At 50.8% G+C, this 14,986-nt stretch overlaps 1 protein-coding gene across 2 annotated transcripts in view; it reads right to left on the reverse strand.

Moving 5' to 3' along the window:
• Positions 1-11,632: 11,632 nt before the first annotated feature.
• The window catches only part of KIAA2012 (KIAA2012 ortholog), a 747,606-nt gene continuing 744,252 nt past the window's right edge, over positions 11,633-14,986 (reverse strand). For both annotated transcript variants that reach the window (XM_085648973.1, XM_085648972.1), the window contains exon 26: positions 11,633-14,181. In XM_085648973.1, the coding sequence (XP_085505099.1) occupies positions 14,022-14,181 (160 nt within the window). In that variant the 3' untranslated portion in view covers positions 11,633-14,021. The remainder of the gene's footprint in view (positions 14,182-14,986) is intronic.

Below are 14,986 nucleotides of genomic sequence, written 5' to 3' on the forward strand. Positions count from 1 at the left end.
GAGGTCTGTGGGGCTGGCAGGTTTCTGTACCCTGGGAGGTCTGTGGGGCTAACAGGTTTCTGTGCCTGGGGAGGTCTGTGGGACTGGCTGGTTTTTGTGCCTGGGGAGGTCTATGGCACTCACAGGTTTCTCTGCCTGGGGAGGTCTGTGGGACTGGCAGGTTTCTCTGCCTGGGGAGGTCTGTGGGGCTGGCAGGATTCTGTGCTTGGGGAGGTCTGTGGGGCTGGCAGGTTTCTCTGCCTGGAGAGGTCTGTGGGGCTGGCAGGTTTCTGTGCTAGGTGAGGTCTGTGGGGCTGCAGGTTTCTATGCCTGGGGAGGTATGTGGGGCTGGCAGGTTTCTATGCTTGGTGAGGTCTGTGGGGCTGGCAGATTCTGTGCCTGTGGAGGTCTGTGGGACTGCCAGGTTTCTGTGCTGGGGGAGGTCTGTGGGGCTGGCAGAGTCTGTGCCTGTTGAGGTCTGTGGGACTGGCAGGTGTCTGTGCTTGGGGATGTCTGTGGGGCTGGCAGGTTTTTCTGCTTGGTGTGGTCTGTGGGGCTGGTACGTTTCTGTGCCTGGGGAGGTCTATGGGACTGGCAGGTTTCTGTGCCCTGGGAGGTCTGTGGGGCTAACAGGTTTCTGTGCCTGGGGAGGTCAGTGGGACTGGCAGGTTTCTGTGCCCTGGGAGGTCTGTGGGGCTAACAGGTTTCTCTGCCTGGAGAGGTCAGTGGGACTGGCAGGATTCTGTGCTTGGGGAGGTCAGTGGGACTGGCTGGTTTCTGTGCCCGGGGAGGTCTGTGGGGACTGGCAGGTTTCTCTGCCTGGGGAGGTCTTTGGGACTGGCAGGTTTCTGTGCCCAGAGAGGTCTGTGAGACTGGCATGTTTCTGTGCCTGGGGAGGTTTGTGGGACTGGCAGGTATCTGTGCCCAGAGAGGTCTGTGGGACTGGCAGGTTTCTGTGCCCGGAGAGGTCTGTGGGACTGGCAGGTTTCTCTGCCTGGGGAGGTCTGTGGGTCTAGCAGGTTTCTCTGCCTGGGGAGGTCTGTGGGGCTGGCAGGTTTCTCTGCCTGGGGAGGTCTGTGGGGCTGGCAGGTTTCTCTGCCTGGGGAGGTCTGTGGGACTGGCAGGTTTCGGTGCTTGGGGAGGTCTGTGGGGCTGGCAGGTTTCTGTGCCCGGGGAGGTCTATGGGGCTGGCAGGTTTCTGTGCCCGGGGAGGTCAATGGAACTGGCAGGTTTCTGTGCTTGGGGAGGTCTGTGGGACTGGCAGGATTCTGTGCCTGGGGAGGTCTGTGTGGCTGGCAGGTTTCTCTGCCTGTGGGGGTCTGTGGGACTGGCAGGTTTCTCTGCCTGGGGAGGTCTGTGGGGCTGGCAAGATTCTGTGCTTGGGGAGGTCTGTGGGGCTGGCAGGCTTCTCTGCCTGGAATGGTCTATGGAGATGGCAGATTCTGTGCCTGTGGAGGTCTGTGGGACTGGCAGGTTTTTGTGCTTGGGGAGGTCTCTGGGGCTGGCAGGTTTATGTACCCAGGGAGGTCTGTGGGACTGGCAGGTTTCTGTACCCTGGGAGGTCTGTGGGGCTAACAGGTTTCTCTGCCTGGAGAGGTCAGTGGGACTGGCAGGATTCTGTGCTTGGGGAGGTCAGTGGGACTGGCTGGTTTCTGTGCCCGGGGAGGTCTGTGGGGACTGGCAGGTTTCTCTGCCTGGGGAGGTCTTTGGGACTGGCAGGTTTCTGTGCCCAGAGAGGTCTGTGAGACTGGCATGTTTCTGTGCCTGGGGAGGTTTGTGGGACTGGCAGGTATCTGTGCCCAGAGAGGTCTGTGGGACTGGCAGGTTTCTGTGCCCGGAGAGGTCTGTGGGACTGGCAGGTTTCTCTGCCTGGGGAGGTCTGTGGGTCTAGCAGGTTTCTCTGCCTGGGGAGGTCTGTGGGGCTGGCAGGTTTCTCTGCCTGGGGAGGTCTGTGGGACTGGCAGGTTTCTGTGCTTGGGGAGGTCTGTGGGGCTGGAAGGTTTCTGTGCCCGGGGAGGTCTATGGGGCTGGCAGGTTTCTGTGCCCGGGGAGGTCAATGGAACTGGCAGGTTTCTGTGCTTGGGGAGGTCTGTGGGACTGGCAGGATTCTGTGCCTGGGGAGGTCTGTGTGGCTGGCAGGTTTCTCTGCCTGTGGGGGTCTGTGGGACTGGCAGGTTTCTCTGCCTGGGGAGGTCTGTGGGGCTGGCAAGATTCTGTGCTTGGGGAGGTCTGTGGGGCTGGCAGGCTTCTCTGCCTGGAATGGTCTATGGAGATGGCAGATTCTGTGCCTGTGGAGGTCTGTGGGACTGGCAGGTTTTTATGCTTGGGGAGGTTTCTGGGGCTGGCAGGTTTATGTACCCAGGGAGGTCTGTGGGACTGGCAGGTTTCTGTACCCTGGGAGGTCTGTGGGGCTAACAGGTTTCTGTGCCTGGGGAGGTCTGTGGGGCTGGCAGGATTCTGTGCTTGGGGAGGTCTGTGGGGCTGGCAGGTTTCTGTGCTAGGTGAGGTCTGTGGGGCTGGCAGGATTCTGTGCTTGGGGAGGTCTATGGCACTGGCAGGTTTCTCTGCCTGGGGAGGTCTGTGGGACTGGCAGGTTTCTATGCCTGGGGAGGTCTGTGGGGCTGGCAGGATTCTGTGCTTGGGGAGGTCTGTGGGGCTGGCAGGTTTCTGTGCTAGGTGAGGTCTGTGGGGCTGCAGGTTTCTGTGCCTGGGGAGGTCTGTGGGGGCTGGCAGGTTTCTATGCTTGGTGAGGTCTGTGGGGCTGGCAGATTCTGTGCCTGTGGAGGTCTGTGGGACTGCCAGGTTTCTGTGCTGGGGGAGGTCTGTGGGGCTGGCATATTCTGTGCCTATGGAGGTCTGTGGGACTGGCAGGTGTCTGTGCTTGGGGATGTCTGTGGGGCTGGCAGGTTTTTCTGCTTGGTGAGGTCTGTGGGGCTGGTAGGTTTCTGTGCCCGGGGATGTCTGTGGGACTGGCAGGTTTCTGTGCCCTGGGAGGTCTGTGGGGCTAACAGGTTTCTGTGCCTGGGGAGGTCAGTGGGACTGGCAGGTTTCTGTGCTTGGGGAGGTCAGTGGGACGGGCTGGCTTCTGTACCCGGGGAGGTCTGTTGGACTGGCAGGTTTCTGTGCCCAGAGAGGTCTGTGGGACTGGCAGGTTGCTCTGCCTGGGGAGGTCTGTGGGACTGGCAGGATTCTCTGCCTGGGGAGGTCTGTGGGACTGGCAGGATTCTCTTCCTGGAGAGGTCTGTGGGGCTGGCAGGTTTCTCTATCTGGGGAGGTCTGTGGGGATGGCAGGTTTCTGTGCCTGTTTAGGTCTGTGGGACTGGCTGGTTTCTGTGCTTGGGGAGGTCTGTGGGGCTGGCAGGTTTCTATGCTCGGGGAGATCTGTGAGACTGGCAGGTTTCTGTGCCTGGGGAGATCTGTGGCACTGGCTGGATTCTGTCTCTGGGGAGGTCTGTGGTGCTGGTAGGTTTCTCTGCCTGGAGTGGTATGTGGGGATGGCAGATTCTGTGCCTGGAGAGGTCAGTGGGGCTGGCAGGTTTCTCTGCCCAGGGAGGTTTGTGGGTCTGGCAGGATTCTATGCCTGTAGAGGTATGTGGGACTGGCAGGATTCTCTGCCTGGGAGGTCTGTGGAACTGGCATGTTTCTCTGCTTGAATTCTGTGGGACTGGCAGGTTTCTGTGCTTGGGGACGTCTGTGAAGCTGGCAGGTTTCTGTGTTTGGGGAGGTCTGTGGGGCTGGCAGGTTTCTCTGCCTGGAGTGGTCTGTGGGGATGACTGATTCTGTGCCTGGAGAGGTCAGTGGGGCTGGCAGGTTTCTGTGCCCGGAGAGGTCTGTGGGACTGGCAGGTCTCTGTGCCTGGGGAGGTCTGTGGGGCTGGCTGGTTGCTCTGCTTGGGGAGGTCTGTGAGTCTGGCAGGTTTCTGTGCCCGGAGAGGTCTGTGGGGCTGGCAGGTTTCTGTGCCCGGAGAGGTCTGTGGGGCTGGCAGGTTTCTGTGGCCGGAGATGTCTGTGGGGCTGGCAGGTTTCTCTGCCTGGAGAGGTCTGTGGGGCTGGCAGGTGTTTGGGGCAGGATGCTGGGTGATCTTGTCACACCCACAGAGTCAGGGATTTGGAGCCATTTATGGACCAGAAACATTGATCCTTTTACTGCTACTGAGTGGAGTACAATGGCTTCAGGGCGGGAAAGTGCATGGAGCGCCCCACAGTTCAAAGGTCGCAAGTGAGGTAGGTTGTGCTGGTGTTAAAAAAAAAAAGTCCAGAAAGATTGGAGAGTTACACACGCTGGTGCCTGTTTCCACGAAAGTCAAGTGCAACCTCTGGTAGAACATGCTTCGTAACATAGAAAGGCTGTTAATGTTATTTTTTTCCTTTCATATCAATGGGGTAGGATTGGTGGCTGTTTTCGACAGCAGTAAACAGAGGGGAAGTACATGGTATGCAGTGCCATGAGAATTATGCTGCAGGTACTCAATTATGCAGCAGGAAAAGGCAAATTATGCGGTCTAATACCGCACATTTTGTGATACTTATACTTACATTTTTTATAATTTTTGCACCTTTTAAGACTGTTCTGGCAAATGTTTCACCTCAGTCTCAGTTTAACAACCAAACAACAAAGAGTAACTAAAAGATGGCCTGTCAATTTTAGCGAAGGGCATTCGACTGTGCAGCAATGCATGTTGCTGTATTTTAGTAACTTTTAACTGTTTCAGCTAGAAACCATTTTATCTGCAAGCTGCAATTTATGTAGCACCACTGCCACCACAGCCCCAATCCTCCCCCTCTCTGCCCCACTCACACCCTGATGTCCAGTTCAGCTGGACCTGCCCCTTCAGAACCGACATCACTTGACAACTAGAAATCAGCGACAAGAAATCGGGTCAGTTTTGGGGGGAAGTGGGTATCACTGTGCCTTGACAAAGTCGGGCAAAACCGGGAAACTTCTCCCAAAGTCACAGACTAAGGTGTAAATTCATAGGTGAAGGGTATATTTTCTTGCGCCCACAAACTTCAATGACGATTTTTGTGTTTTCTGTAAAATCCGCAAATCAATATAAATCGCAGGTGAAACTGATGACACGCACTTTTAATCTTTAATGTGTAACATAACCCCCCCCATATTTTCCAAACAACCTTCATGTACCAAAGGCGCCTTTCTTTTACTAAATGCCTTCACACTAAACTGGAGACCTTACGCACACAAGTGGTCGTCGCAATTCATTTTGGGTGGGGTGCACTTGTCTGCGGGGGGGTGGCATAGACTGGGCGAACAGACAGACTCACCTGCGCGAACCGCAGAAGAGAGGGCAAACAAGGGTAGCCAGAGAAATAATTAAATTATGGCAGGTAGTTGCCACCGCACGTTACCTCTCAATTGTCTCCACTCTGGCCTCTGGGATGCCTACTCGCTTCACCAGTCAGCAATGCGCATGACAATTGGTCACCAGCCCCACCCTAAGGGTGAAGAGTAAGACCGCGCAGACGCGGCGACGGAGACATCTGCATGCTGCGCAGTGTGCTCCATTACCATTTTTTAAATGTTACCATTTAATTTATAAAGAAAAGTCTAGAGCAAGCGTAAGTTACATAACCTACCTATATTAATTAATTACCTATCCCAGACAGTCACGGATTTGTGGTACTTGCTGGCACCACTGAGGGGGCCTCTGGAACGCTGGGGCCCCCCCACAACACGGGAGCTGTGGGGGCCTGTGTTACGCCCCTGGGGCCTGTGTTACGCCCCTGCTTATAAATCCACACTGCACAATTCAACTATAAATAATTTAACCCTACAACATTCCATACCACATAATTATAATCCAAAAAATACACATATTTCCACGTCACTCCATACCACATAATTCCACATCACAGAATCACATTCCACACAACTTAATACCACTCCCAACCACATAATTACACTCCACACAACATATTTACACTCAACTCTAAAACACATAATTACCCTCCACAAAATACAACTCTGCAACATGTTGCATAATTCCACTGCGCATAATTATACACCACACCATGCCACATAATTCCACACGTCACACAATTCCACAATTCATCCCCACACAATTTATCACACAGCATAATAACACTCCACATAATACCACTCAGCTCCACATAATTAACCTCCACATAATTATGCTCTACTGCATACATACACTCCACACAAATCCAGTATATGCCACGTAGCAACACTCCACATAGCTACACTTCACACCATGCCTCATAATACCACTCAACATAATTTCACTCAACACCGCAACTTCCACGTCACACAATTCAACTCTACACATTTCCATTCCACACCACATAATTCACAAGAAACTACATAATTCAGACTAACACCACAAATGCACAACACACCACATACATCCAATCTACACCACAAATTCCACATCATGCTATAATATTTAACAGCACACCACATAAGGAAACTCCACTACATACCACTCCACAACACAAAATACCATTCCAGATAATCCCACTCCAAGACACACAATTCCACTCCACTCAATACCACATAATTGCACTGCACACCATGCCACATTATTTCACAACACAGATCCAATCCACGCAACACAATTCCACAACCAACAATTGCAATCCAAACCATATATGTCCAATTGACACCGCACACATTCCCTCCACTCCAAACAGAAAATGCATAGGTAAAATACATTGTCCATTACATCAATAGCTCTAACTCTCACCTTCTGATGTGTCCCAGCAGATCCTGTTTCTGGAGCTGCAAACTTGCTGGCTGAAGTCAGCTCTGTGCTGCCTCAGAGGAACAGTGCCCTGTGGTGAATGCTGTCTCTGGGGCCCCCACCCCCATCCATACCCCTGTCAGCTCTCCTCTGTGCTGCCTCCTGCCTGCTGTCTCTGGGGCCCCCACCCCCACCCCCACCCCCATCCTTGTCCTCTCCCTTCTCAGAGGCAGTGCCCTGTGGGGAATGCTGTGCTGCCTCCTGCTCTCTCTGGGGCCCCCACCCCCATCCTTGTTCCGGGACTGGCTGGTGGCTCTGACTGAAGAGAAACAATGTAACTTGTTACATTGTTTCTCTTCAGTCCTGGGTCAGCGCAGGAGCTCCATGCAAGCTGCTTTAGTTAGAGAGAGAGGCTTGATTTAGAGCAAGCCTCTCTCTCACAGCTCTCATTTACTGAAGAGTGGGGGCCCCCCGCACCGTGGGGGCTGCGGGGGTGTTTGTTACGCCCCTGTGTGAAGGCAGGTAGTTTTCAAGAGGCAGGGACAAAGCCTGTCTGGTACTCAGCTATTCAGCCACATAGCCGTCGTCAGACCACCATAGAGCTGCCACCAATGAAGAAGGCGGGGCCAAAGGAAGGCAGAAGCCAGCGGGTGTGCTCAGGAGGAAGGCATCACCCGTCCTTGCTCGATTCATGCAAAAGCTTGAATATTTGGCAATCTATGTATCAGCTGGTAATTTTTAGACCTGTCAGCTTTAGGGTAGTTTTGCCTTCACCCCTCCTATTTTTGCTGATCCTGTTTTCTTGGCCTTAGAACTACCTCGGCTGCTTCTTTATACAGCTGCAGAGTTTCTTGTCACTAAAGACCCTTTAGATAACAGTCAGCCTCATGCATCAAGCCAAAATCCAGTCGGTAAAATACCGAATCGTTATTAGCTCCCGGTAGCGAGTCCCAAATACCCAATCCCAATGCATCAACCCAAAACGTGAGCAAATGACGAATCGCAAAATAAATATCCGCTAACATACTGAATCGCTATATACCGAATTAGCAGTTACCGAAATCACTATTAGCTCCCGGAAAGTGGCAATAGCAAATAACGAATCGCACCCCAATGCAACAAAACTCGCTAATAACGAAAATCCCAAAAATCGCTATTTTGCAAGAGCTAAATAAGGGGAATCAAAACCTGGAGGTAAAGTTAAAAAAAAAAAAAAAAGATAATGCAAAAAATCATTCTACATGTGCAAATGATTGAGGCAATCACTAAACCCTTAAATGTGGCCCAGGAGACCCTGTTGGCTCCCACAAAATGGCTGCCCTCTACGTGCTTGCAAGGAGGATGCGGATCAATGCAGCAGGACAGCGCAGGAGAAGGGTCCAGGAGCGAGTTTTCAGACTGCGCATAACCTTGCTCGGGCAGAATGAGGACGAGGTGTACCAGAAGTATCGCCTCAATCGTGCTATGATCATGCGCCTGATTGCAGACCTGGAACCATTACTGCAGCACCAGACACACCGGACAAATGCAATCCCTGCGCACGTTCAGGTCCTATGCAGCCTGCACCTACTGGCCTCAGGGAGTTTCCAGGGGGTAATTGCGGTGGCCGGAGGTGTTTCGCAAAGCGCAATGTCACGCTTCTTCAAGAAATTCCTAGATGCCATGCAGACAATGCTCCACACACACATCAGCTTCCCCACAACCCCACAGCAGTTGGACCGCACCAAACAGGCTTTCTACCAGGTGGCACAATTCCCACATGTGATTGGATGCATCGACTGCACGCATATCCCCATATGTCCTCCCGCAGCAAATGAGTACATATTCCGGAACCGCAAGTCATACCACTCGATCAACGTGCAGGTTGTGTGCGATGCCAATAACATCATAACGGACCTAGTGGCACAATTCCCAGGGAGCACACACGACTCCTACATCTTCCGCCACAGTGGAATGCACAGGCGACTAATCAACAGAGAATTTGGAGAGGGACTCCTGCTAGGTACGTAGAAATACGCTTCCCCAGACCACACATGTATGTACATCACCAATGCTAAGTCTATGCTTCTATCTTCTAGGTGACAGTGCCTACGCCCTGCGTGAATACGTACTCACCCCATACTTAAATCCAGCAACCCCGCAGGAACATCGCTACAACGCTGCACACATCAGCACTAGGAATGTGATAGAGAGGACTTTTGGGATTCTCAAGAGCCGCTTCCGAATCCTCCACAAGACTGGCGGCGCCATGCTATACCAACCTGAAACATGCTGTCGGATAATTGCTGTATGTGCAATGCTGCACAACATTGCCACCAGAAGGGGGATACCCATAGAGGTGGACAGGGATGACGACCACCGGGATGACCAACCACCCGCCCAACAACGACAGGCACACATCCCAAACACAGCAGAGGGCCATAGGAGGCGGACATACATTATGCAAAATCATTTTTGAAACATGGGAAAATGAGACATTACAAGTTAGTTTGGGGTGCAACTGTTTAATGCACAGTAGCACTGAGGATTGTGCAACAAAACTAGCAATGTAAATCATGCTCCAATTGCATTATTGTAAATAAAAGGTGCCTTAAAGTCACGCCTGTGCATACACAGTAATTGGATGGCCATGGTTGCCCCACCATGGTCCTGCATGCATGTCCAACTGTCTAGTGGCGCTTCCCACGTACCCCAAGCCTCCGCTCAGGTGTATCCAATGCCTCACCACGGCCTGGCCCCGTGGAGGCACGCGAACTGCGGCGCCTGGTGCTGGCCCCTGCCAGTGACACGCTGCTGACACTGGAGGCAGCCTCACTTGTGTCATCCCCTCCCAATGCAGCAGCACTGCATGTGCTGCTCTGAAGGTGTTCCACAGCAGTGGTGATGTGTCCTAGTGACTTCGCGACATCCCCGCAGAAGTGCCCAAGGTCCACCTGCAGGGAAACTGAGCGGCGTGCCAACACTGCGGTGCTGTTGCTGTGCCGTGTTATGGCCTTGGTAGCGGTTGGCGGAACGCAACATTTGCTGCCGGTGACTCCTCTTATCGCACTCATGGCCCTCCCTCATGGCACGGGTGAGCTCATGTACCTCCTCCCTGAGCTGAGCATTGCCCTCTGCAACCGCAGTGGTCATGTCCCTGACCGCCGTGCTCATGTCCGTGACTGCTGCAGTCATGGCGCGCATCTCCCTAGCAAGGCGCACGATATTGCAGCTAATGTTAGCCACATGTCGTCCCTGCAGGCGCTGTGTACGCAGCATCCTCTCCTCGATTGCAGAGGTTGTTGGGACATCCTGTTCGGCTGAGGAGACGGAACTGCGACGAGCCCTGTGCCGCCGTGCGTGTCTTGCGCCTCCAGGTGGTGCATCAGGTGGTGTATATGTGCGCTGCCTGGGTGCCAATTGCGAGGTGGGTGTTTCCATCTCCTGCAAGGGCGCAACTTGGGACCTGCGCCTCTGCGCTATTGTGGCTGTAGTAGCTGCAGCCTGTTTGGCTGGTGCCATTGCTTGTGGCGCTGGTGCTGGTGCCGTAGCTTGTGGCGCTGGTGGAGGTGCCGTAGCTTGTGGCGCTGGTGGAGGTGGTGCTGTTGGGGTGGCAGGTGTTGGCGATGCATGCGCGTCCTACGCTGTCTCCTGGTCTGACTCGACGGGTGTTTCCGAGATGATCAGCTGGCCGCTGTCGTCCGAATCCCCAGGTGATGCATCTGTGTGTGAAACAGTGCATGGTTAGTGGGATAATTACAACTACATAGTGTTGTACACATAATTGTCCCTCTGTGGTCCACTAAAGGAACAGTCTCCATCCATGTTCAACTGATGTGGTGTAGGGTCATTGGATTTACGCCTGTACATGCACACTGGGCTGACTAGACTACAACTCCCAAGATGCACTAGTGTCATGTGTAAAGCTGTCTGTGCCAGAGCTGCAGACACACTGAGATCGTGCTGGGGGCATGGAAATGGATTTACGCTATGCTGGGTGTGGGCACAGGCATGCATCTTACCTTGGGCACTTGTGGCTGCGCCGGACGTGTCCATCTGGGTCACCCCCACGACGGCTTTCCGCTCTATCGTCCCTTCCACAAGGTCCTCCAGGGCTGTGTTGGTTGGTGCTGTAGATGTTCCGCCTCCAGTCCTGCTCGCCTCCCGGAGCCTCTCCGCAATCCTCTCTTTGGCACGCTTCCGCAGGTCGTACCACCTTTTTTTGAGGTCGTCGATGCTGCGGGTCGTGACGCCAACTGCATTCACCCTCTCACGGATGCGCAGCCATATGCGCCGCTTCTCCTGCTCAGGCACCTTGAGGGACAGCTTGTCAAAGAGGCGGTCGTGTTTGCTGGAGACTCCCTCGATAAGGTACTCGAGCTCCCTGTCAGAAAATTTCCGCTTTCGCTTGCGTGCTGACTCAGCGCTGGATGGCACTTCCTGCGCCATGATGTGTGTATCTTTGGATTTGCAGAGTCGGTGTGGCCTCACTCTGCACAGGCAGTCTTCCTTCCCAGCTCCTGTCTGCTCCTCTGTCGAGGCTATGTGGGTGGGGCTGCAGTATTTCCTGGTTGGTGATGTCATCTGCACGTTCCCGGAGCGACGCGGCAAATTGCGATTTCGCTATTACCGATTCGGTAATAGCTAACTCGGTATTACCGAACTCGCTATTAGCTAATTCGGTATTACCGAACTCGCAATTTGCTAATGGGAGTTTGCATGCCCCGCTATAGAGAAATTGGTAAATTTAGTGATTTTTAAGGAATCGCTAAATTTTACCGAATCTGTTGATGTATGCCATATACCGATTCCTTAATGGCGATTCCTTATTTTGCGCTATTAAGGAATCGGTATTCGTTTGGTTGATGCATATGCCCCAGTATGCCTATTATTCCTTCGCAGAATTCTCCCCTGTGACCACGTACATCAGGAATAGGTTAAGAACACACTAATTATAATATCACATTTATTAGCCCAGGTTCTCAAGACAAAGAATATGATATTGCAAAATGGACTTGGAATCATTGAGCACCAAACACCCACGTTATGTATCTCATGTCCTAAGTAGAAAAACTTATTTTAGTCAACCCTGGTCATTAGTCTGAGGAATACAGCAGAAGAAAGGTGTTTTAAATGCTCACTATTAACCCTTTATGTCTTGCATTAAAACTTACATGCACATCCTGGACCTAGAAAAACATAATCCAAATGACTTTTTTAGAGAGAAAAAGATAACCATTTTTTTTTTTACAATCTTTTGAAAACACTGAAAAAAACACCTGGAATCACAACAAATATAAACTGAAAATATGAAAGTCTAATCATGCCCTTTAATCATTTATTGTGCCAGTAATTATGTTTCCATCAAGTAGTTTTGTAGTAAACATGCTCTCAGAATGCAGTTAGTGTTCTGCAATCTTCGATCTAGAACAAGACAGTTATTCTGCCAGTAACCATGATGCCATCAGACTGCTATTGTTCCAGTAACAGTGACTCAATGGACATGTATGGTGTTAGTTGTCAGACCTGTTTCAATTGCTAGTATGACAGTAAGCATGGTTAAGTTGACAATTTCTGTACCAGCAATCATGTCACATCAGACATGTATTCACGTCCCAGGAAGACCGACATTGTGCCAGTACCCATGCCAGCATCAATAGTTATAATGCCACCGATCATTCACCATTCAATTATGGTACCATTACTCCGGACCCGCCAGACATTTATCCAGTGCATAATTTGTGCCGGTGGTTTATGGTGCTCGGCACCAGCACTTAATTGTCTACATCGGCGCTTGTGACAGTCTACCACAAGGTGGCGCTATCTGACAAATATAGAGATGACAACAACAACAGGTAAGTATTAATTCAATATAAATTAAAGTTACTGTTACCTGCTGCCCAAGCCATTCTTATCACGTTAGAAGCCTGAAGTAGTCTGAATTGTCACACTTGTAGGAGTGTGATGGATAGTAGTTGTGTTGTTACTACCAAGAGAAGCCACACTGCTGAGTGTAGGGCTGAGTTCTCTCTTTTTACACAAATTCAGACATCACAGTAATGTTTGTTTTATTATTGATCTATCCACTAAATTGAAATCAGAACTCCAATCTGACCTGGACAGTCTGATTATTCTAGTGATTGATTTTTCTGTTTCCAGTAAATGATCACGAACAGTTTGCTACCTCCAGTACTATGCAATTAATGTGGAAGCACCAGCGACACGACCGGGCTATACAGGCTTAAAAGATTTCTAATACCAGGGGTGATATTTACAACAAAATGTTGGAGTGCGGTGTTATGCCAAAATTGGTAATGCAGCGCTCTGACATTTTTAAAACGCAGGGATGCGCCGTATTTACAAAAATACAGAGCTCCCCTGTGTTTCCTCTAGCGCTGGCACTAATAAAGCTGCCTAGCGCCAGTGCAGGCTCCCTTGTGCCATGTTGGATGGGTGCCTGCACTGCAGGGGTGATTGTTTATGTGCAGGAAGGTGCCCCTTCATGCATTTAAACAATCTTGAAAGGTGATTTGCTCTTTCTATATGTGCTGCAGAAAGCAGCACACATGTAAAGAGAAAAAATACAAGGACAAATTAATAATTTCTCCTCGTATCGCCAATCTGAGACCAGGTATTCCCTAGTCATAGTTTTTGGTGCTGCCTCAGCCGTGTAAATATGGGACAGTGTCAAAAAGCAATGGGTGTTGAGGAGGAACACCCACTGCAACAGTCCTTGCACGCCTCTTTCATGCTAAGTGAAGCGTGAAAAGGGGCCTTATTTACAGAAACGGTTTACACTTTGTAAATTAGGAGAAAGGGATATCACCTCCAGACCATCGCTAAACGTGACGTTCGAGTGCCGATATCCCCTTGTAAATATGCCCCTAACTTTCTTACAGACTGTGCGTTTTTCTTTTGTAACATGCCTTCTATGGATGACCTCTGCCTACTGTAGCAGTAAGGACACCCAAGGAAAAATATTTATTTTTAATACCACATAGAGACAGGCACTTGGGAAAGGACTACTGTGCCTGTTTATGAGCTAGAGTTATTTTGTGCGTCTGTTTTCTTATCTCTTCTGGGGAATGATGGAAAGAAGTTCTTTGGAACATAAGTGCTGTAACTTTAAATTTCATTCATGCTTGCATGTCATTAACCATATTTGAGTCTGTTTTGGATACTTCCTTGACCTGAGAGGAGGGGCTTTCTTTGGGTCATGACGGGGCCAGTAGGCATCGATGGCTTAGGGTTGTCTAATAGAAGATCAACAGATGATCCATACTTCATATTTCTGACATTATCAGTGGAGGTCAGCTGTTATGTGTACACTCCTTGTTGCCGCATGTCACTTCTCTTCCACAGTGGGCTGTAGGCTAAGCATTTCCAGCAACTGGAAATAGGAGAAAACCCATGGTCGAGAAATATCCTGGCTTTGATCCATTCCGATGGCTTCCTTCAGCAGCTCGCGCTGGAAGTTCAGCTGTCGTTCCAGAACTGCTGACTCTCTAGAACACAAACACATGCAGATTAGAAAGGACAGTTGAGTCACTGGCGATTTTGCACAAAAGGTGTGAGTTTTGAACCAAGGAGTAACTACAACTCTTTGCTTGAGATATTGGTGTGAACCTCAAAAATGCGGTTCCAAGATTTTTGTGAACACAAAGAGGAGTACAATGCCAAGGGGGAGACTAAAGAGAATGCACTAATGGGGAATAGCGGTCGCAAACAGTCTGTGTGTGGCTACCCTTCTGAAATAGCCCTGGCTTCAGGTAGTCCAGAGACTGACAAACCTTTACATTTGGAGCCGGTGCACCAGAGTGCTAGTCCTGTTTATGCCCTGAGTTGAGTGCAATCTTGGCAATCAAAAGAAATGAAACTAGCAGCAGATAATAACTATCCAACTCATCTTTTTATCAGCCTTCAGGAGCTGAACTGGGGCTCTTTTCCACGGGCAAATATCTCTCATATATCATACATTCTCAAGGGATCTTAATGTTTCTAGAAGTCCCCATACTATCCTCACTCAACTGTGTGCATGCTTAGGTCTTGTGGGTGCCACATAGATTTTACATCATAGACCATACATTATCCAGGTAGACATTGATCAGTGATCAGCGTAACCCTTTCACAACCCTCCCTCTTTGAGATGTGCCCAACAAGTTGTTACAAAGTGCTGCGTTCTCACCAAGGAAGTACCTTGCCAGCCCTACTGTTCTTACTAAGGATACCGCCAATGGAAACCTTCATCTGCTAGTCCTCTGAGCCAGTCTGTCCCCTGGGAGTAACGTTGATGGTCTATGCTTTTTGCTT

The sequence above is a fragment of the Triturus cristatus genome, chromosome 3_2, assembly GCF_964204655.1.
Source record: "Triturus cristatus chromosome 3_2, aTriCri1.1, whole genome shotgun sequence".
NCBI lineage: Eukaryota > Metazoa > Chordata > Amphibia > Caudata > Salamandridae > Triturus > Triturus cristatus.